Source organism: Eretmochelys imbricata, chromosome 7 (assembly GCF_965152235.1).
Source record: "Eretmochelys imbricata isolate rEreImb1 chromosome 7, rEreImb1.hap1, whole genome shotgun sequence".
Taxonomy (NCBI): Eukaryota; Metazoa; Chordata; order Testudines; family Cheloniidae; genus Eretmochelys; species Eretmochelys imbricata.
The window spans coordinates 23,110,544-23,134,817 of record NC_135578.1 but is presented as its reverse complement, the minus strand read 5'-3'; the positions used below and the strand labels follow the sequence as shown (position 1 = coordinate 23,134,817).

Here is a 24,274-nt window from a genome sequence, read left to right as displayed (position 1 = left end):
AGTGATTTTATGAGTGCACAGTAGAACCTACACTCACTCAAGAGATCACCCTTATTGGGCAACTTCTCTTAAGAAACCACCCCACAGTATCCCCAAACAAATTTAGCACAGTTCTGCTCCACTTTTATATTCAACCACCTACATTAAGCAAATTATTTCTTTTTAGTGACTCAAATGGTCACTTAATAGATTTCACTGTTACACAAACTGAGATTTCATTCTGCTAGAGATACTGATTGAACCATCAGAAGTAATCCTGAGAGGTATTTTTTTGAGTAAGATCCATAAGATTTTCTCACAGGAGCCTACATAGAACAGACACGTTCTCCTACAATACACTGTGAATGGATTCAGAGAGTAGTCCAGTTTAATACTCCACGAAGAACAATGGGATATCCTGCTAGAAATCCAGCCAAGCACACAGACTAGTAAAGCACCAGTGGGGATGCAGTTCCATGGGTCTAGATTGGGTAGGACTTTGCAGAGGGGATGCTTCACCCATGGTAGGTTAGCTCCGGTTAACTCTGCCTATGGGCTTGTCTACAGACAGAAGCTGTACCACTTTAACATACTGGTAGAGTTAAAGCGGTGCAATACCCCTCTCCCCAGTGAGAATGCAGTTATATCACTATAAAAGTATTTATAACAGTATAGCTTATTCTTATATAAGAAGGGGAATAGGCTATACCAGTATAAGGCATCTTTATACCAGTATAACTTTGTCAGACTAGAGATTGTGTCGATTCAACTATATTGGTAAAAATCACACCCCTAACTGGCATAGTTATACTGGTACAAAATCTGTGTACAGACCTAATACTGCGCCTATAAAACCACCTTTTCCAGGCAATAAAGACCTTGTTTTGTAATTGAGGCTTTAATTTGCCAATAAAAAATAACATTTCACATATGCAAACTATAGTATTCTGCATGTAGAATTTGCAGGCATAATCTTCAAAATCCTGCTTAACACTTTGGCCCATAATGTTTTGTTTGTAAACAAAATGGTATCATTTTTTACATAACAATGTTCTTCTCTCCATGTGTTTAAAGCAGGATGAAACTGACAGAGAGAATGTTACTTTTCAATAAGATGGCCGCCTCCATCCATATGCTCAGAAACATCCAATTCTATTAAAAGCTATATTTTTTAATGCATTTCACTATCCAGCATTACTGGACTGATTTTTCATTGTATGATTTCTCATGCCACTTGAATCAAGATGGACCACTGCATGTTAAGACCTACAATATTGCTTCAGGCAATGCTATAAATATTTTATTTGTTTTTCTGTTCTGTCAAATTGCATTCCATATGTGGTTTGGGGGTAACAACTTTGCCTTGTGGATATAGGTTATGTATTACTTCTGATCTCTTTGATATTTATTTTCCATCTTGAAGTGTAAGCACCACTTGCAAATCTAGCCAAGTATTTGCATGGCGCCATCACTGTATTATCTGAGCTGCACAGTCATTAATGAATCTACCCCAACAACACCCTTATTTTATCGGTATTATTATTAATGTTTTACAAAAGGGAAACTGAGGCACAGGAAAATGAAGTGACTTGCCCAAGGTCACACAGGAATTCTGTAGCAGAGCTGGCAACTGGAACTCTGGAGTTCCAGTCCAGTGCTTTAACCATAAGAACATATGAGGAAAATATTTGAACAGCACTTTAGAGACAAGGGAACAAACTAAACCTTACTAATTTTACTTCAGTGGAGTTACACCAGGCCCAAATTTGGTCCAGTATCTAATCAATCCTTAATAGCCCATTGGTGTAAATATTATTGCCTCCATTTTACAGATGAGGAAACTGATGCATGAAGTGATTAAGAGGCTCGACAAAGGCCACACGTATGTCACTGTCACAGCTGGAATTAGCATTCATGTGTCTGCTTCTCATCAGTAGGCTTCTGTGGTCTGTGAAATTCCTGTCCCAAGCTCCTTTATGCACACCTGCCGATCTCAGTCCTGGCTTTTCCCCCCACATCGTCATACCACTTTTCTATGTCTGACACACACATCTCCATACTGCACCCTAACTCCTTGTCCTGGATCAGCTTCAAAACAGCCACTAAAACTCTAGCTGCTAAATTGTTAACTGGCTGCTCTTAGCTTTCCTTGAAGGGTTCATTCAGGCATTACAGACCCACCAGATCCCCAAAATGTCTGGCAGATCCTCATTCTGGTCTTTATTCTCCAACACCTCCAGCCATTGGCGTTTACCAGCTATTCTAAATCTGACTTGTCACTGTTGAAATGCTTTGATTCCAGCATTGGTTTGTTTACCCAATGGGGTTTTTACCTGTCTTTTTAAGGTCCTTTACAATTTACACATCTCTGATTTCTGTGATTCTCTGTACCAGAAAACACATAATGTTCTCTCCATATAGCATGACTACAACACCTCCCGCCACATTATTCATGGCCATTCATAGCTGCCTTCCTAATTACCTGTTACAATGTTACAAGCTTGGGGGCAGGGGAATGCACATGCTTTTGCTGCAATGGGTTAAATGGTTTGTTAGCCTGTCATCATGGGAGACATGAAATCCTGACTTGCAATTGGACAAAAGAGGAAAATGTTTTCTCCAGGTCTGTCGTACTCAATCCCATTTCTGTCCATCACTAGGAGCCAGATCATGAACCATCCTGTGTGCCCATGCAGGGGAGCACGGGGGCATACGGTGCTCCCTAACTCCTCTGAGCTGGCTACCCACATCACAGAGCACACCCTTTGCAGAGTCACTACATCTCCTTATCTGTGCATGTGTGCAGGGAACAGGGAAAGCCTGGGCTTCACCCCTCAGCACACTGGCCAGTGCACATTGTGCCAGGCTTAGAATTGGTGCAGGGTACGGACCTACCAGAGCTCGGGGAGAATTGGGAGGCACATTGTGACTTGGGTGTACAGTGGTGCGATGTATCTTACAGTTCGGTGCATCTGTTCAGAGAATGAACCCAATTCAGACAAGGCCTCTATCGATCTGCCTACCTAGCGTCTAATGCTTCTAGCCCCCCAGTCTCAACTTCATGAGCGGTCAGTGCACTCACGACCTATACGCTGTTTTTAAAAGTTGGATGTGGTGGCTTAGAGGGAGGACCTCCCATTTCCACTGCTATTTCAACTGTCTTTGTTTGGGTTTCAATATCCAGAGCCTTTCTAATTATTTATCCTTTTATCTTGCATCCCTTACGCTCATGCGTACTCTCCTCAGGCCTGATTTTGTTCCCACTGAAGTTAATGGCAAAACTCACATTAACTTCAACGGTCACAAGATTAGGTGCATTGACTTCAGTAGCACATGAGTAAGGGCTGCAGGACCAGGCCCTTACAGAAACAGAATTACTGGTCCCACTCTGTGCTAAGATCCCATTGATAAATGGTTTAGAAAGGATTAATAAATGTTATAAGCATGTTGTAGACACAAGCAGTATATTGTTATGAGGTGTGTGAAACATTGTTAGGGGTTGAATTAAAACTTCATTCAAACTGATGTGTGACCAAGTCCCACATTTAAGACAGTTGTAAGAGACACTTAAGGGTCACACCCAAAACAAACCCTAACAGAGTCTGCTCAGAAACTAGCAGCAGGTGAGCGGAGGGTTTGACTAGGCATTGTGACCAGGTGGGCTGGTGTGTGGGTGGAGAGCACACACACTGAAATGGTGAACAGGTAAGAATAGAACAAAAGCAGAGGCAAAAAACCACAAGAAAGCTTAGCAGTAGCCTCTCAGCACAGGGTGTCCCTGGATAAAGCTACAGAGACAGCTTCTGGGTCTAAAGCGGCTTGGGTAGGATTGCCAACCCTTCAGGATTGTCCTGGAGTCCCCAGGAATTAAAGATTAATATTTAATTAAAGATTATGTTATGTGATGAAACCTCCAGGAATACGGCCAGCCAAAACTGGCAACCCTAGGCTTGGGCTGAAAGCTAAGAAAGTGCTCCTTTTGTTCTTGGTTCCTTCTGCATTCAGAGACACAGGACTTTGTACATTCTTTATAAGTGAACAAAACTGCATCAAAGAAATCCCGACTATCACCAGTTTCTGCTGCTAGCTGGAACAACCTACTAGACCCCACATTTTGGCCCCAGGGGGTAACAATATGTTATAGACAGTTATAAGTACATCAGCAGATGTTATACATGGCTGTAAGCCATGTTTATAAGCAACCTATTGGACTCTATAACAATTGTTGAACATTTATTGAACATTTATTAACACTTTCTAAACTAGATATAAATGGAAACTTGATCTGAAGTGTGACTGGATTACTAATATCTTCCCATCAAACACGGGGTCAAATTCAGAACCTGTAGCAAGCAGGTGCAGATCGTCATTGCTTCTGTGACCTATATCAGCCTTAGTTACTGTTGTGTGTTTTAGGTTGATGAATGCTGGATAAGTGGGCAGCCATCTCTAGGAACAGAGCTTGCTAGAGCGCTCTCTCTCTCTCTCTCCCCCAAGGGCTGAATTACATATTACTCTGGTTAGTGTGAAAATTAGGTGAAAGGTCATTCAGCAGCTTCTTAGTGTGGATTCCACATGCAGGCTTGATAGATGGTTGAGAGCCTGCAGCTTGACAGCTTATGATGAGCTAGTTCTGTGCAAAACAAAACAGGGATTCTGCATCCCATTTATTAATAGGAAAATGTATTCAAAACATAATAACTGTGGACAGGAGAACTTTAAATATTCAGTGTTACCTAGTAAATTCTAACTGATCAGGGAAACAAGCAGGGTTGCAAACAGGCAGCAATCAGCCAAGAACTTGCCCTCCTGCTTTATTTAACTGGGAACATAGCAGGGTGCTTGAGAAACAGTTTTGTTCCAATCCCACATCCCCCAAACTTCACAAGTACAGTATTTACTGTGCCAGGCTCCTTAATATGTCTAAATTTAATTTGCTTCAAGTAATGTACTGTAACCACTATAATCCAAAACAAGCACAACAATTATTCTCCATCTAAATCATATAACAGATGAGACTGAAGGGAGCAGACGTTATGGTAGATTAGTCAAAATAAAAAACCGTTAAGCTAGTCCACTCTCAGAAAAGGATGGTGCTGAGATCCAAACTCATTAGCTCGGCTGGAATACAGTAATTACAACATGGCACTGCCCTGCTAGAAACTAAACACTATTCCAATTTATATATTTGTTTTCAAGAGCACGTCATGTAAATGATGATGATGAGGCAGTTAAATACATTTGGGTTAGCTATTTAAATATCTGTATTGTGACAGGGTCGGGCCGGATGGCTGCAGGAGGGTAATAGAAGGCAGATATATTAGCCCCAGCTTAAGTAGGTCCCTTTTCCCTGGGTAAGGTAACGGGGACGGTTCCAGAACAATCAGGAACCTTCTGGAGACAATTAAGATAGACGGGCTGATTAGAACACCTGCAGCCAATCAAGAAGCTGCCACAATCAATTAAGGCAGGCTAATCAGGGCACCTGGGTTTTAAAAAGGAGCTCACTTCAGTTTGTGGTGCACGTGTAAGGAGCTGGGAGCAAGAGGCGCTAGGAGCTGAGAGTGAGAACGCTGACTGTTGGAGGACTGAGGAGTATAAGCATTATCAGACACCAGGATGAAGGTCCTATGGTGAGGATAAAGAAAGTGTTGGGAGGAGGTCATTGGGAAGTAGCCCAGGGAGTTGTAACTGTCGCACAGCTGTTCCAGGAGGCACTCTAGACAGCTGCATTCCACAGGGTCCTGGGCTGGAACCCGGAGTAGAGGGCGGGCCCGGGTTCCCCCCAAACCTCCCAACTCCTGGTCAGACACAGGAGGAGTTGACCTGGACTGTGGATTCACGAAAACGGCCAAACTGAGGGCTGCCGTGAAGCTCCAAGGCGAGCAGATCTGCCAATAAGTGCAATACCCACCAAAGTAGAAGAGGAACTTTGTCACAGTATATAAACGTAACAATTCCATGATTGTCTAGGACTTCATGAGTGTCCCTATGCTGCATGCCGTGGCTACTTGGAACTTCATAATAACTACAAGGATGTAACTCAGGCCCTCCTGCTCCAAAATCAGAGACTCCCCTACCACTTAAGCCAAAGGAGAATCTCCAGTTGTTATTAACAGGATGGGTCCTATGACACACAGTTAAGCATCTCTGATTTCATCCAGGAGAAGGCAGTGGTGCACAAACATACTAGCTACGTCTTTAATTCATTGTAGCAACATTGGTATAAACATATATTACTGCTCTGAACTGTATTTGAGGTAGAGAAGGGGTTAACTGCCACTTCAAATACACCTAGCTCAGTATCAAGTGGATTTAATTGATGAGGTTCGGAGGGACTTTTATATGTGATGGACCAATAGCAGCAGACCCTGTGTTTGAGGTAGGGCCTTTAATAGCTGAATTCAGGTAGTTTTCCTTTTGTTTTGCAAAACAGCCAAGGACATATGAGGGTGGGTAGTTTTGAGTGACAGCCTAGGCATGTGCTCTTAGCAAACAATAGTATTTAATTTTTAAAAATAATTTAAGAATTATATCTGCATGTATGCCCAGAATTTATTCCTACAACTCTACTAATTATACAATTGGGTCAATATCTGTAAACAAAAACCCCTAGCAAAAGTACAGCTTCTACCAATTCCTCAATCGATTCAAACCCTCCCCCAAGCCTAGGAAAGCACATAAGCTTGACAACATGATGTGAAGGTCAACAAATTTGCACCTTGGCAAACCTAGAGTGAAAGCAAATAACCCACTTCTAACAAGCACGCACACACACACACCCCCCCACACACCCCCCTCCACGATTTTAACCCATGAACATTTTTATCTTCAGAATCAGTGAAAGAAATAGGAAACTTAACTGGCAGGCATTTTATAAATATGTAATGCTGAATAACTTAACATGAGCTTGCCACATCCTTCAGTGAAGCATGCTAATGTGACTGCTTATGCCATACACACAGCTCGAAACACTAATAGCTGTCAACCTGTGCAGGGTCTAGGGTTTCATTTTATGTAAAAAGGCAAAGGAAATATAAAATGTATCAACAAGACCATTATGCAGGCAAGCTACAAAAGCTGGTTTAAAATCCGTAGCTATGGCAGTAGCTCAGCAAAACATCTAGTAGAACACGAGATGGCTATTGCCCATTGCATTATTCTGAATGTTCACTTTAAGAGCAGCACTTATCGTCATTGTCTGCAAAACTATAGATTAATTGTCAACAAGATTTTAATTAATTAAAACACCATATTTCTGCGCATCTTGCTGGGGGCTGCAATATTGCTGACAGATAGCATTTGTGACACTGGAATGCCTGGGGGAGCAGAGCGTCAGAGACAAATAGATTAATAATTCCTCCTGACTTAATATTAGTTCACTTCTTAGGAGAACCAAGCCAGTTAATGTGGACACCATTGTTTTAGTGGCTACAGAATTAAGCTTCCCAAGTCAAGTTAAAGCAGATTTGAAACTGGAATTTCAGCAGAACAGAAATGGTTTTTCACATACCTAGAATGGCCATTGTCAGAAGTAATATTACGGGAAGATGGCGCCTCTCAGCAGGACAACACACATGAGCCAGGGTCCAGATCTGGATCAAGGATCAAACTAAAAAAAAGTGGTACTTTCCAAAGCTCCACCCACAAATCAAACCCTGCCCTACAGGAAACATCCAAACAAAATGCCATTATGCCATCCCTGGGGTTCAGAGGCCTACCAGGGCTCAGCTTACCCTTGGTGAGTCTTGGAGACATCTTGGGCTCAGCTCACCCTTGCACACTCTGCATGTTTGGCATGCTCTTCTGGGTTCAGCTCACTCTCAGCAGGGCTCAGTAGGCCCACTGACTCCCCCTTCGTGGGGCTTTGGATTGTTGCCTGTACAGTTGCTCCTCCCGTGCTACTGAGGTGGCTGTTACTGCTACTCTGGCTGTACTCTCTCAGGCAGGCTGAGAGACTTGAGAAGTGGCAATGAGTGGAGCCCCCAACGACGGGAGTTTAAAGCAGTGGCAGCCCAGGGACTTGGTGGCAGGAGCAGTAGCCAGTGTGCGGTATTGACTTTCCCCTCATTCAAGTCTGGGGCCTTCAGGTAGTTGACAGCTGGTGCTTTTGAGCCCAGGTGTGTGTTTGCATGTGGTGCCTCTGGCCTCTGATTCTCCAGGGGTGCCGATAACAACTCAAGATGGCTGTTGAGTGTCAGCTAGGCAGTGTGAAGGGCACAGGAGCAAAATCAAAATGGCAGCCAGCCAAAAACACAAAACAAAAACAAACCATACCAGTTCACTAAGGAGGTGCAATCTGAGCCCTGGGCTGGATCCAGATTAGGTTTAAGTACAAGCAAAGATGAATCAGGGCTGTGGGGGTTGGACTGATTTATTATTATAGGGAGAGCTGGTAGCAACCTTGATATTTAGGTTGCCTAACAACTTCCATTATAAAAATTGCTTTTGACCTTTTTTGAGAAGCTCTGACACCTCCAGAGTTCACAGCAGCAAGCACCCCTTTGAAATTCGGCTGAGGTTACAGATGTGCCATGAGCTTGTCCTGTGAAATACCGTTTAGGTTTGGCTGAGTGATAAACATCTGAAAATTACCAGACCCCTTTCTCTCTGTTGCAGGGCCGCCCAGAGGGGGGACAAGTGGGGCAATTTGCCCCAGGCCCCGGGCCCTGCAGGGGCCCCCAGGAGAGTTTTCAGCGAAGTGCCCCGAAGCAGAAGGACCGCACCGCCAAAGACCCCAGGCCCCCTGAATCCTCTGGGCAGCCCTGCTCCATTGTGTGCCTGAGGAAAACGTTGCCAGAATGCCAAAATAGCAGCCAAACAGGAATATTCTAGAGAGCTGCGCCCAGGCTGCTCCAAAGCAGCAGAAACAGCACACACTATTTTGGAAATGCTTGGGAGCTGCTGGAGCAGCTATGTGAGGGTGAGGGGAGCCCAGCTAGGCTTCCTCCATAAACCCCAGTCCTCACCCCAGCCCGAACCCAACACATAGCACCAGGGGCTCGTTCCTCCTCCTGCCTCAGTGGCACCACATGGGGCAGGAGCTCCCACAATGTCCAGGGGACATGGCAGAGAAGAGAGAGAACCAGGCTTACCCCAACCACGCCTCTGGGCCCAGCACATGGTCCCATCTGCCCATTTTTGCCTCTGGAATAATAGCCTTTTGCTGCCAGTTAGTCCTGCAGTATGAGTGGTCAATGTCTGTGCTATCATGCTGATGACCTAGAGTTCAAACCCTCTTGATGATGTGTGATTGGTGGTTGCTAGAGTTGTGCATAATAAAATCTGGCTTTACCTTTCTCCTTTAATGAAACCCTTGGAAATTGCACCCAAAAAAAAAAAACCACTATGTAAAGGAACATGATTTAATTTGCAAAGTCAAGTGTTTGAAAGTAAGAAAACCAAACCTCCGGATTGACGGTTGTCAGTGCAGCTGTATTTTGGCCCCCTTATGCACAGGCATTAGGGATGCAGTTTTCAGTGACATGATTGCATCCTATTCTTCCTGCAGGGACCCTGCCTCATTAGTGCATTCAGGGCAGAACGGAAGTTGTACTGGCAACTGTAAAACTGACATTTACTAACTTCCAAGTGCTGGATTTGCAAGCTAAATAAAAAACCCCAACTACATTAAAAGAACATTATGTCATTATTTATTTTTGCACTAGTGGGGACCCATTATGCTGGCATTGTACAAACACATAACAGAAAGATTGCAAGAGGGGCAAATCAAAAAGCGTCCACTCAAACCTAATTTCTGATAGTCCATAGATCCATACCCTGAAGGGATAATTATGATCATCTAGTCTGACTTCCCATCTAATGCACCCACAAAACTTCATTTGAGATTAAATTTCAGGAAAAACTTCCTAACAGTAGGACAGTGGAACAGACTATCTAGGGAGGTAGTGGAAGCTCCTTCACTGGAGGTTTTCAACAGGAGGCTGGATAGCCATCTGTCTCTTGGATGGTTTAGTGACTGCGCACAACAAATCCTGCAACTTGGGAGGGGGTTAGACCGCATGACCCTTGTGGTCCCTTCTAACCCTATGATTCTAAGATTTTCACCATCTTGAAATCCACCTGGGGACTTTCAGACACACACGCTGACTCCTCCCTCTCTCCCTTTTCTAATCCCAGTACCAGCACCCTTTACATATGACTCAGTGCCAAAGTGTGATGGTATTCAGACTGGGTGTTTTTGATGTCTCTGAAGCTACCATAGTGCCTTTATTCAGAAAGTTTCATACTAAACAGTTAGTCATGATGAATGTAATTGCTTCATTTACTGTTGCATCTGATCAGTCTTTTGAAATTTGCACTTAGTTGGTTTAGGCTTTTTGTTTTTGAATCCGAATGTTGCTGTGAGAAACTAGTAAAACATGATAGCACAATGTTTGCCATGGAAACACAATGACGTGTCATAACCACTAGTGCTTTGAGGTCACAAAATTCTTGGCTGAAAGATGACACAAAATATGCCTGTTAGATAATATTCATACTGTGACAAAGTTCCTCCTCTGTCTTGGTGGGTCCTGCGCTTATTGGCGGATTTGCTTGCCTCAGAGGTTCACAGCAGCCCTCAGTTTGGCCACTTTCGTGGCTCAAATCTGCCGTTCACTCAGTTAGCCTCATCACTGGCCAGCATGGGAAAAAGGAAGAACAATCCCCACAGTCTCTGCTGATCCACATAGTGGATCGGGGAACAGGCCAGAGACCTTCCCCTTTGGTGGAACCCACAGTCCAGGTCAACTCCTCCGGTATCAAGTAGGGAGTTGCGGGGGATGGAGGGATGGGGGGAACCCGGGCCCGCTCTACTCCAGGTTCCAGCCCAGGGCCCTGTGGAGTGCAGCTGTCCACAGTGGCTCCTGTAACAGCTGCGTGACAGCTACAACTCCCTGGGCTACTTCCCCATGGCCTCCTCCCAACACCTTCTTTATTCTCACCACGGGACCTTCCTCCTGATCTCTGATAATGCTGGTACTTCTCAGTCTTCTAGTAGTACGCCTTCTCACTCTCAGCTTCTTGTGCCTCTTGCTCCCAGCTCCTCACACGCGCGCCACAAACTGAAGTGAGCTCCTTTTTAAACCCAGGTGCCCTGATTCGCCTGCCTGTCTTAATTGATTGTGGCAGCTTCTTGATTGGCTGCAGGTGTTCTAGTCAGCCTGTCTGCTTTAATTGTTTCCAGCAAGTTCCTGATTGTTCTGGAACCTTCCCTGTTATCTTACCCAGGGAAAAGGGACCTACTTATTATTAATCACTCTCCTGTAGCCATCTGGCCTGACCCTGTCACAATACATAACCTTTTTCCCCTTCACAGTGGTAATGGGAAAGAAGGTGAGTTAGAAACCTATGTGACAAAACAGCATTATCATTCAACTAGACAGGCAGCTTTAAAGGAGAGTTTACTGCACAAATAAAATGTACATGAAACTCAAAGCAACAGGAGTCATTGCCATGTGAAGGATACATGTCTCATAGTGATATCATGTGAAGACAGTTAGGCTGACATGACACTCAGTGCGGGAGAATATGTTTGCCTATCCACTTTCTCCTAAAAAAAGATATGGGGCAGCTGGTGCTATCTCAGGAGGTTTTGTGTGCATATTTTATGTGCATGCATGCAGATAATAAAAGTGTAGTTTTATATACGTGATTTTCATCCCAAAGTGATTTACAAAGATTCTGTATACAGTGCAGTAACCTATGATATGGAGGGCAGATGCCAGCACACTGAGTGCAAGGACGTAAACCTTAGCGGGAAAGGATGGTCCAAAATGTTACGATGCTAGCTTGGAATACAGCAGACTTGAGTTCAGTTTCCTGCTCTGTCTCAGACTCACTACGTGATATTGTGAGTGGGAAAGTAGAGAGTGCACTTATAAAGTTTGCGGAGGATACCAAGCTGGGAGGTGTTGCAAGTGCTTTGGAGGACAGGATTAAAATTCAAAATGATCAGGACAAACTGGAGAAATGGTCTGAAGTAAACAGGATGAAATGCAATAAGGACAAATGCAAAGTACTCCACTTAGGAAGGAGCAATCAGTTATGCACATACAAAATGGGAAATGACTGCCTAGGAAGGAGTACTGCGGAAAGGGATCTGGGGGTCATAGTGGATCTCAAGCTAAATATGAGTCAACAGTGTAACGCTGTTGCAAAAAAAGCAAACATCATTCTGGGATGTATTAGCAGGAGTATTGTAAGCAAGACACGAGAAGTAATTCTTACGCTCTACTCCGCGCTGATTACGCCTCAACTGGAGTATTGTGTCCAGTTCTGGGTGCCACATTTCAGGAAAGATGTGGACAAATTGGAGAAAGTCCAGAGAAGAGCAACAAAAATGATTAAAGGTCTACAAAACATGACCTATGAGGGAAGATTGAAAAAATTTGTTTTTTTTTAGTCTGGAGAAGAGAAGACTGAGGGGACATGATAACAGTTTTCAAGTACATAAAAGGTTGTTACAAGGAGGAGGGAGAAAAATTGTTTTTCTTAACCTCTGAGGACAGGACAAGAAGCAGTGGGCTTAAATTGCAGCAAGGGCGGTTTAGTTGGACATTAGGAGAAAATTCCTAACTGTCAGAGTGGTTAAGCACTGGAATAAATTGCCTAGGGAGGTTGTGGAATCTCCATCACTGTGGATTTTTAAGAGCAGGTTGGACAAACACCTGTCAGGGATGGTCTAGATAATACCTAGTCCTGCCTTGAGTGCAGGGGACTGGATTAGATGACCTCTCGAGGTCCCTTCCAGTTCTATGATTCTATGATATTGGATAAGTCCCATTTCTCTGCTTGTAAAAGGGGAATAGCAGTACTTTCCTACCTCACAGGGGTGCTGTGCAAAGGCCTTCTTAGAAAACAAGCTTTTGAGCTCCACAGAGCTCTTCTTCAGGTCTGGGAAACATATGAGCTTCTCCCGTCGACATAACTACCGCCTCTCGTGGAGGTGGATTACTACTCCGCGGGAGAAGCTCTCCCAATCAGTGTAGTAGCATCTTCACCAAAGCGCTACAGCGGCACAGCTGCACGGCTGCAGCGCTGTACGTGTAGACAAGCTCCCGGAGTGTCACAGCTAAATACAAGGTGGAACAGATTGTTTAGCATAAGTAGTTAACACATATTTCAAGGTACCATTCAAGGTGAAGTAGCCCATAAATATCTCTCCAGCCATAGGATGGAAAGGGGGGCAGGAAATGAGGTGCTCAAATACTGTGGTAATGAAGGCCAAGTAGCTATGCTGAATAGAAATTTTGACTCAGGACAAAGCCTTACTCTTAAAAAAATATCCAAAACTTTTTAGTGTGCCTAACATAGAAACTTAGGGGCAGACTCTGATCTCAGGTACACTGATGTAAATCTGGAATCACCCTACTGAAGTTAGTGGAGTTTGATTTTCACAGGTGTAGCAGAGATCAGACTCTTGGAATCTGAAACACCTTATGTGTTTCAGCCAAAAGTCTAAAAGCAAGTAAACAGCATGGTACTCAATTTATATTGACATTAGGAATCAGAAATACAAATGGCTGAATCAACTCTGCTAGGGTGCAACTCTGTGGGGCTGGGGAACTTCGGTATTTTAAACCTGATGATTAGGCTACTCAGTCATCCCTTCAGTGACTGTATGTGTGATGGAATGGTAAAGCTTAAATTGTGGAAGAAACATCAAACTCCTTTCAGATGTATTCAATACCTGCTCCATGAAATCCTCCGCAGAGATATAGCTTCCCTTCCACCGAGCCTGCACTAGTGGAGTTGGTTCGTAAGCTGAGGAGAGGAGAAGGCATCGGAGGCCCATCTCTCCAAAAATCCCCATCAGGGTTATAAATCTCCACTGCATCAAGACATTGCCGTGCCTGTCCCCTGTCTCGACCCAAGCAGCCAATTCCTCCTGCAGAGAAAGATATATATCAAATACACAGGACACCAAGACAGAAATACGGCAGTCCCAGAGTGCCACTGAAACTGGCTGCTTTCTTGTCTTTATGGAGTTATTTTTTATTTACATGCTCTCAGTTTTTCTCCTCATAGATTTTCTCTTTTCATCTCCAGAAGCTTGGTAATCAGAGGCTTTCAAATTAAAAGCCACGCCCCTTTACTACAGAGTTCACGGCTGCCCCAAAGGAGCTCCATTCTCACCTAGATATGGCAGGAAGGGCAAGAGGCACTTTTGCAAAATGCCAAGGTACTCGACCTCCTTTTTTTTTTTTTTTTAATTACACAGAAGAATTTGACTGTAGTGACTTGTTGTTTGTTGGTAGTAGCCAGATCACATGATCATTCAGTTATAAGGATCAAAAATTGCTTTCCAAAAGTAATTTGGTGTCAGTGGGTTTGCCCTTCACTCTCACTAATCAAGAATCATTTGGATTTTGTAAAAGATAGGAAAGAATTTCATCCCTTTGTAAGGGCAAACTGGCTGCAGATAAAATAGTTGTCCAGTTTGCAGGAATGTCAGTTAAAGACAGTTAATATCTGTCTGACCTACCACCCGGGTCTTAAGATGCCTGGTAAAACGTGCTGTATACATATGAGATAGTGACTTTGAATGTCTGTATGCATCTGATCTTGAAAATTCACTGCTTTACGGCTCTGGATATAGTGATCATTCAGTTGTAAGTCAAAACAAAACCTGACCAAACTGATCCTTACGGGTTACCACTGTATTTCAGTGAAATGCATAGTAAGTATCAGATACATCAATGCAAGTTTTCAGATAGGTACTTAAAAATAGAGATATTTCATATAAATTTTGTTATTTGCACCTTCTACCAGAGGATCCAAGTTGCTGTAAATAATTTACATATGCTAACTGATTAAACTTCAGAACACCTCTGAGAGGCAGGTGTTACAAAATCAATTTTATAGATGAGGTAACAGACATCAATTTGGCCAAGGTCATAACCAGTCAGTGTCAGATTCAAGATTAGAACCCAGTTTTCTTTAGTCTCAGTCTGTGTAGAGACTCAAGAAAGACTAGTCTCATAACATTCAAAAACCAGTAGGAGAACACTTCAATCTCCCTGGTCACTCAATAACAGACCTAAAAGTGGCAATTCTTCAACAAAAAAACTTCAAAAACAGACTCCAACGTCAAACTGCAGAACTGGGATTAATTTGCAAACTGGGCACCATCAGATTAGGCCTGAATAAAGACTGGGAGTGGTTGGGTCATTACAAACCTAAACCTAATTTCCCCAATACTAATTTCCCCCTATTGTTACTCACACCTTCTTGTCAACTGTCTGAAATGGGCCACTCTCATTACCACTTCAAAAGTTATTTTTCCTCCCTGCTGTTAATTGATTTGTCTCATTAGACTGACCTCACAGTTGTTAAGGCAACTCACATCTTTTCATGCATTTATACCTGCTCCTGTATTTTCCACTCCATGCATCTGATGAAGTGGGTTCTAGCCCACGAAAGCTTATGCCCGAATAAATTTGTTAGTCTCTAAAGTGCCAAAAGCACTCCTCCTTGTTTTTGCTGATACAGACTAACACGGCTACTACTCTGAAACTAGTCCCATAATGGTTCAAATGGGTAAATATGTAGGGTTTTATATTCCTTTCAAATTCTGTTCTCAGACCACATTCCAAACAGAAACACATAATGCATTGTGAGGGCAGTAGCAGCAGTTGAATTTTAATTCTTGTTTTTCTTGTGAATTAAAACAAGCCCTACCAGTTGAGACTTAATTAGGATGTCTGGATTCTGGTTTTTAGAATAGCTGGGCCTTCAAAAAACTGCTCCTGGTTTTCATTTCTTGGAACATATTGCAACATTCAGCACCAGTATCTCCCCATCCTCACTCCATCTTCGGTGTGCAATGTTTGCACACTGAAATTGTGCGGCAGGCACTGTGTCTCTAAATATTTTCCAGTGAGCAGCTCTGGGTTTTGAATTCACAGCCTTTAGATCTCAAGGATTAATATGCTGATGTACTCCAGCAGGTTCTGCATCTGTGCCACTCGATACAATACCCTATAATGAGCATTGATGGCATCTCCATGCTAAAGCAGCTCTTTTGTGTGTGCATGTGTGCATGTGCCCACTTTTAAATATAAAATGACAGCAATATTCATGCAATTTCCAAATTAATGGCCAGATTTCCAACAGGCCTCCAAATACACATGCCCATTCAGGACCCCACAAGTTTATGAGACCAAAATGGATGCTTCTGCACTTAATTACTCACTTACGTTTAAAAGGGTATGGCTGCAAATATTGCTAGCACAGTTTTGGGGAGGGGCCTTTTGAAACTTTGCCCCTAAAATGGTGTCATTTAAAATGGCCAGTCAGTGAAAGGAGCCTACAGTAGGTAATGTTTTAAATAGAGTTTTTTTATCTGCCTCTTCATTGGGATTGTTTTTAACTCGGGCTGTTGATTAATCACAGTTAACTCATGCCATTAACTCCAAAAAATTAACTGCGATTAATTGCACTGTTAAACAATAGAATACCAATTGAAATGTATTAAATATTTGTGGATGTTTTTCTACATTTTCAAATATATTGATTTCTATTACAAACACAGAATACAAAGTGTACAGTGCTCATTTTATATTATTATTTTTTATTACAAATATAATAAATTATAAAAAATAGTATTTTTCAATTTACCTCATACAAGTACTGTAGTGCAATCTCTTTATTGTGAAAGTGTAATCTACAAATGTAGATTTTTTTGTTACATAATTACACTCAAAAACAAAACAATGTAAAACTTTAGAGCCTACAAGTCCATTCAGTCCTACTTCTTGTTCAGCCAATCGCTAAGACAAACAAGTTTGTTTACATTTATGGGAGATACTGCTGCCTGCTTCTGAGGCCTGGTCTACCCTGGGGGAGGGGGGGGAAATCGATCTAAGTTACAACTTCAGCTACATGAATAACGTAGCTGAAGTCAATGTACTTAGATCTACTCACCGCGGTGTCTTCACTGCGGTGAGTCGACTGCTGCCACTCCCCCCGTCGACTCCACATGCGCCTCTCATGCCAGTGGAGTATAAGAGTTGATGGGAGAGCGCTCGGGGGTCAATTTATCGCGTCTAGTCTAGACACGATAAATCAACCCCCGCTGGATCGATCGCTGCCCGCTGATCCGGCGGGTAGTATAGACATACCCTTATTTACAATGTCACCTGAAAATGAGAACAGATGTTCACATGGCACTTTTGTAGCTGGCATTGCAAGGTATTTACGTGCCAGATATGCTTAACATTCGTATGCTTCAGCTACCATTCCGGAGGACATGCTTCCATGCTGATGATGTTCGTTACAAAAATAGTGTGTTAATTAAATTTGTGACTGAACTCCTTGGGGGGAGAATTGTATGTCCCCTGCTTTGTTTTACCTGCATTCTGCCATATATTTCATAGTATAGCAGTCTCGGATGATGACCCAGCACATGTTTGATTTACAAACACTGTCACTGCAGATTTGACAAAATGCGAAGAAAGTACCAATGTGAGATTTCTAAAAATAGCTACAGCACTCGACCCAAGGTTTAAGAATCTGAAGTGCCTTCCAAAATCTGAGAGGGATGAGGTGTGGAGTATGCTTTCAGAAGTCTTAAAAGAGTAACACTCAGATGCGGACACTACAGAACCCGAACCACCAAAAAGGAAAATTAATCTTCTGCTGGTGGCATCTGACTCAGATGATGAAAATGAACATGCATCAGTCTGCTCTGCTTTGGATCATTATCGAGCAGAACCCATCATCAGCATGGATACATGTCCTCTGGAATGGTGGCTGAAGCATGAAGGGACATATGAATCTTTAGCACATCTGGCACGTAAATATCTTGCGACGCCAGTTACAACATTGCCATGCGAACATCTGTTTTCACTTTCAGGTGACATTGTAAACAAGAAGCAGGCAGCATTATCTCCGCAAATGTAAACAAACTTGTTTGTCTGAGCAATTGGCTGAAGTAGGACTGAGTGGACTTGTAGGCTTTAAAGTTTCACATTGTTTTATTTTTGAATGCAGTTTTTTTTTGTACATAATTCTACATTTGCAAGTTCAACTTTCATGATAAAGAGATTGCGCTACAGTACTTGTATTAGGTGAATTGAAAAATACTATTTTTTTTGTTTTTTACAGTGCAAATATTTGTAATAAAAATAAATATAAAGTGAGCACTGTACACTTTGTATTTTGTGTTGTAATTGAAATCAATATATTTGAAAATGTAGAAAACACCCAAAAATATTTAAATAAATGGTATTCTATTAGTGTTTAACAGTGCGATTAATCGCATCGTTAATTGTGATTAATTTTTTCAACAGTTTGCCAGCCCTATTTTTAACCTTTTGTACCATCTCCAAAGGCATTTGTGAGGGGCTCTGTAAAGGCGGGGGCTGTAATGCCCTAGGCACATCTCGCTATTCCTGATCAGTATTTTAGAGCAACCAAAGAGGAGACCACTCATCCCCACTTTTACCTTGAGTTCACAGCAGTGAACTGATACAGGAGTTTGGGAGCTTAGGGCCTGATCCAAAGCCCAGTAAAGCCAATGAGAAATCTCCCTCCCATTTATTTTAATGTGCCTTGGATCATTATTATTATTTGTATTACCGTAGCACCTAGATGCCCTGGTCATGGCCCAGGCATGAAATCAATGTTGTGTATATATCCCTGATCAAAAAAGTTTCATAGTCATATACCTCACCATCAAGGGTCAGTGGGTTCATTCTAACAGGCCATAAATCTGGGAGCTGTGGTCACTTTCAGGTAGCTGAGGATGCTCATTTCTACTTTACCTGACCTGGTTGGGGCAGTTGTGCAATTGATTCAGAGTTTGTGCAATTGATTCAGAGCTGGGCCAGGGGGTTGGTTGAGGGCAAGATGGCTGAAGCTGATCCACACACAAGATGGAGATAATGTGGATAGGTTGGTGAGGCATCCAGAAAAAGTGGCAGAGATGGGAAGTGGTAGCTGTTTGGGGGAGGCTGTTGTTCTGCAGAGCAATCTGGCAGGAGAGCATTGATATAATGGGGCAAGATCTCTTTATTCTGGTCTTTTACCCTTTTGATTGTGCATATCAAACTACCTAGAGCTGTGTAAAGGTGCTAGAAAATATACGTGATGTGGTTCCAGTGGCCCACAACTCCGGCACAGGGTGTGTGGAGGGGCAGTAACTGCTATTTCAGTTAACAGACTGGACCGGCAGCTGTGGAGGGTCTGTAATTTACTCAGTGTTCGGCTGCAAGTGGCGGGTTGGATGAGGGTGAGCTGATCAAAACTCAACCTGCACACAGTGGAGATACTGTGGACAGGATGGATAAGTATCCAGAAAAAATGGCAGTGGTCCCATCAATCCTATTGATCGACAGAGGAAGAGCACATGCTGCCTCTTGCACAGGTTTGCAGTTGGAGGTCATATTCGATCCTAAGCTATTCCAAGAGGCACAGGTGGCAGCTGTGATCAAAACTGCTCTTTTCTATCTGTTCCTGGTGAGAAAAAGGCAACCTGCTCCTTCAATTCACACCTTCTACAGTTATTCATGCCTTCGTTATAATCCCATTTCAATGGAGCTATGCCTTAAGACTATTTGGCAATGAAAGTCTGGACAGCTGAATTCTGCACTCTTATTAAATGGTGCTTCATACCAAGAGCATACTAACTGGTGCACAGTACTCGGCCCTGACTCTTTAATGGTTCCTAGCAGGATTTAAGATGCTGGTCTTAACCTATAAAGGTGGGACACTGTTTCTTCCTTAGCTGACCATGTTTTCGTTTCTCAAGGGTACCTTTAAAGTACCCCTTGGTCCTTTAATATGACAGCCAGGCTGTTTAATCAAGTGGCCTCCCAAAAGCACTGCTTCTATGGTATCCACTGGTGGAATGTGAGTAACAGTGTAGGGTGCAGAAGTATCTGCTCCTACGTGGATCCTTCATCTGAAGGATGGAAGATCTTTGTTGTTTAAATTAAAGCTGTGAATAGCAGTGGATGGGGATGGCAGTAAGTTTATTTGACTCTGATTAGTTACCTAGCTTTTGTGAACATGGTATTGTCCCAAGTGCCTCACTGGGAGAGCCACCTCTGGAACTTTCTAAGGAACATTATTACCATTCTTTTAATCATCTTGTGAATTTTGTAACTACAATAAAAAATGCAATAATCATGGGCACTGCAATTTGGGAAGGAATGAAAAGGACAATTTACACTGAACCAGAATAGAATTCAATCAGCACCATGTGTGTAACATGCCAGTAATCTGCTTTAGCAGAAAATCCAAAACTTCACCAAATACAGGAACTCATGGTGGCAACCCTGGGAGAGAAGACTGAAACATTTTCCTTGTATAATTATTAAAGAAATAAACTTTAATGGTCTATCACCAGTCACTTTCAAAGTCTAAACTAAACACTAGTATATTAAAAAAATTAAATAAACTGCCATCAACCAGTTTAGGCCTTAAATTTTACCTGTCTAAAAGTAGTTATAATCAGATGGGAAAAGTCCTCTAGATATGAAATGTCTAAGTTTTTATGTGTACCTTACCAAGCCATTACAGAGAAATCCAATTTCAGCTTCATTCAAGACAGACAAAAATCAATGCTTGGCAAACAGAAAATGAGAAAAAAAATCAGATGGGAATAAAATATAATTTTCAAGCTTCTAAAAGGGTATTCTAAGCAATGAGGAATCAGACCCAGAGGAGAATGGCTTTATGCTTCTCTTTTAAGATAATGCTAACACTGAAATAAGCTAGCAGATAATGCAAAGGAATCTGCAAACTCCAGATACTGCTAGAGTTGCTTAGCCACACACTTGCAGGTAGCAACTCAAAGCTCCTGCACTGTCTCCAGGATCTCAGTAGGCATGACTTGCCTATACTCCAAGAAAGAAGACACAGATTCCGTTCCGCAGAGGCTGACAATTAAAGCCCGTCCTTTCAACTTTTATCCACAATGCAGAAATTCCTTACAGTGAAGGAAACTCAAACTGGCCCTTGAGTGGAGGCATGGTTGGAGATGGTTGGAAATAAAGAAACTTTTCTTTGTCAGAATCTACCATATATTGCAACTGCTCACACTCCAGTCCAGAGGGTTCTACCTTATTGCCCTTCCTGTACAATGAGTTTATGAAGTCGTCAAGAAGGTTAGTCAGAACATGTGGACTGCTGTGGTACCTTCAGGCTGCATTTCTACCTCATTTGACCTGGCTGCAGCAGTTAAGTAACTGACTTGGTGTTTGGCTGAGACTGGGAAGTGGATGAGGGAGAACTGTCTGAAGCTCAATTCACACAAGATGGAAATAGTGTGAAAAGCCTTGGGAAGCATCCAGAAAAAACTGAAGAGATTGGATGTGATAGCTGATTGGGGGAGGCAGCTGTCCTGCCAAATGTTCTGGCAGGACAATGTTGATATGATGGGGGCATGCCTCTCTATTCTGGACTTTTACCCTTTTAATTGTGCATATCTTAAACTACCTAGAGCTGTGCAGAGGTGCCATGAAAAATAAATGGCTCCACTGACCCAAAACTCCTGTATATGGTGTATGAAGGAGCAGCAACTGCTGTTTCAGCCTATAGTCTGGAACGGCAGCTAGAAGGTCTGCATTGTTTTCCCCTTCCCCTACCCCATCTCCCTGTGGACTTTTGCCATTAACAGAGTGGGTGAATTCAATCTCTTTCCACCACCACCCAGCTTTGTTCTCTGCGCAAAGCCCGATTACTTGACCTTTGTGCAGGGAGAGGTGGATTTCACTCTGGGAGTTTTGAACATTTCTCTGCCTGTCATTTTCACATCTGTCTCAAAAGAGGATTTAATTCCAGAGCACTGTCCCTTGCAAACACACCATTTCAACATATAGACTCTTTATGTTATTTTCTTTCCCCAGGAGACAGTTCAGATGCCACTGTGGGACTAAAATAAGTCGGCAAAGCCACCTTTGTGTTCCCAAAGCCGTTAATGCTTCAGAGCTTTCCCTATCATGCTTGGATGGTTCTGCAATCAAACACACTTTCAAGGGCACTCTGCAAGCAGCAGTTCTAATGGACTTTAAATTTAACCTGAGGCTCCATTAGTAAAATAAATATATAAATACAATACCTAGTCTTTATTAAGAAATCAGGATTACAAGACAAGGCTTTTGATGAAAGAAGACGATGCAGGGTAGGTGATGTGATCAGTACATCCTCAGAATTTCAATGAGATACAGTGCTGTGCCTTACATATACCCACACGTTGTTGATTGGCTGAAGGCAAAGAATATTGTTTCACTTTAGGACAACTCTCTTCCCCTCCACCTCCCTTATTCTTACACAGTGAGACTAAATGGGATTTGAGTCACATCCATCACAATAACTAAACATAGGAAATGGTAAAGGGAACAGTGGTATGAAAAGATGGGTAAACTTAAACTCATGGAAAAATTGAGTATTCAGGATTTTGGGTGGGTATCTCTGTAGAGATGGTGGGGGAGGGATGGAAGTAACTAGTAGTACTCCCCTGTGCTAGTGCTTAGTTGGAGTGGTGATTAGAGCCTTAAAATACCCATAAATATATCCCTTTTGTGCGGGAGTGGGGGTTGGGTCTGATACCGACCTCGGCATCAAGAGACACGGGTTATATTACCTCAGCCATGCTACTGAAGCCTAAATTTCCGAAAATGGCCACTAATTTTGCGTGCCTTAGTTCACTGATACTCAACTTGAGACACATGGGGCTTGATTTTCGGTAGAACTGAGCACCCACAAAGCCCACAAACTTCCATGAGTGTGGTGGGTATTTGCCACAGAGGGGTCCCAAGTTGGTTGTGCAAAAAAAATGTATGCAGGTGAAATTACAGATCATCTAAGCTCTGTCAAATGGGGACTGTAATACTTCCTCACCTTCTCACGTCCTTTGATCACAATACACAGGCAGTGTAAAGTATTCTCAGTCCTTGTTTGAATTTTTATCAAAGAGAAATGAAGATGAAAAAACAGAGCAGGTTCACCAATAAGCAAGTGAAATCTAAGCTCCTTTGCTACCTCTCTTTCTGTAAAATAATTCACTATTAAATTGATCTCTGGAATCCACAATGGATTTAATAGCTCTAAACCCTTACATAACATTTCCCGTCATTACTCTTTAACAGCACTCAAGCTGAGTATTAGGACTTGCATTGCTCTCTCACTCCCTGTAAACCAGTGCTGCATAATTGGTTTCAGGGAGAAATAAGGGAGCCATAATGCTAGCTCTGACAGACTCTTACGGAGATGGAATTGAAAACCACCTGCCATTCTTTACTATTGCAGAGAAAACAGATGACGTAACGTGTCTTGTAGCAAAACATGAAGGAAAAGCTTGACTGGAAGCAGGCATGAGAAAAGCAAACGGTTGCCAACAAGCCACAATTTCAGTTCCAGCTTCTCCTACAACCTGCTGGTAGCCTCTCAATGACATGGGGGAGCTTCTGATAGCCAGAATCAGGCCAAATTCTGCTCTTGGTTCAACTGCCATGCAAGCTCACTTACCACAGTCAGACGTGAATGGGGTAACCAAGGGCAGAATTGGGCCCATTATCTGCTACTCAGAGGAAATCCAGAATGTATTTATGAATAGACATGTTTACTTTAGAAGCACCATAATTTATTCAAAGGCACAGTTAATACTGAAGCATGAAAGTTAAAATTTCTCCTTCTACTTCCTCCTACACAAACCTTCCTTCCCAGAGAGACCCCTGAGTACCACATTCAAATAAGTATTTTATGAGGGAAACATTCAGAATTTAATTGAACCTCATTTAACTGCTTAAAAGTTTAAAGAGAAGCTCTCAGCAAGAGCTCAGGGAAAACTCTGTTTTAATGAGGTGGTATTCCAGAGTAAGGAGGATAAACAAAGATTCTTTGATTCCCAAGTCCTTACTAACAGGATTTTTCATTTAATTCCTTCTATATTTTCTTATTTATAAAAACAGGGATTACATAACATAAAAACAATGCAGAACTAAAGCCCTTATGCTGATGCAATATCACTTACCACTGACCTATATTTCAAAGACTGCAGTTCTTTTGAAAGTGTTTTAGCATGAGCTGGTGCATTTGGCAGGTCTTTTTCTAATTTACTCATCAGTCGTAATGAGTTTTCACAGTCTCAGATGCAAAGGATTTCTTTTTTTATTTTTAAGCAAGAGATTAAAATGCATGACCTTAAATAGAGCCTTCCCATCTGGTTTTCTTCCAGAAGTATCTCAATTGGCTCTGTCATTAAGAACACAATACCACTCTTTCTTGAGCTTTCTAACGAATATAGTTATGTTCCTGGGAAAATATGGAGAGAAAGAGCTAAGAT

At 42.4% G+C, this 24,274-nt stretch overlaps 1 protein-coding gene across 1 annotated transcript in view; it reads right to left on the bottom strand.

The window, feature by feature from the left end:
- The window catches only part of KBTBD12 (kelch repeat and BTB domain containing 12), a 51,146-nt gene that overhangs the window by 5,242 nt on the left and 21,630 nt on the right, over positions 1 to 24,274 (bottom strand). The window contains exon 5 of the mRNA XM_077821688.1: positions 13,673 to 13,870. Coding sequence (XP_077677814.1) covers positions 13,673 to 13,870 — 198 coding nt within the window. The remainder of the gene's footprint in view (positions 1 to 13,672; positions 13,871 to 24,274) is intronic.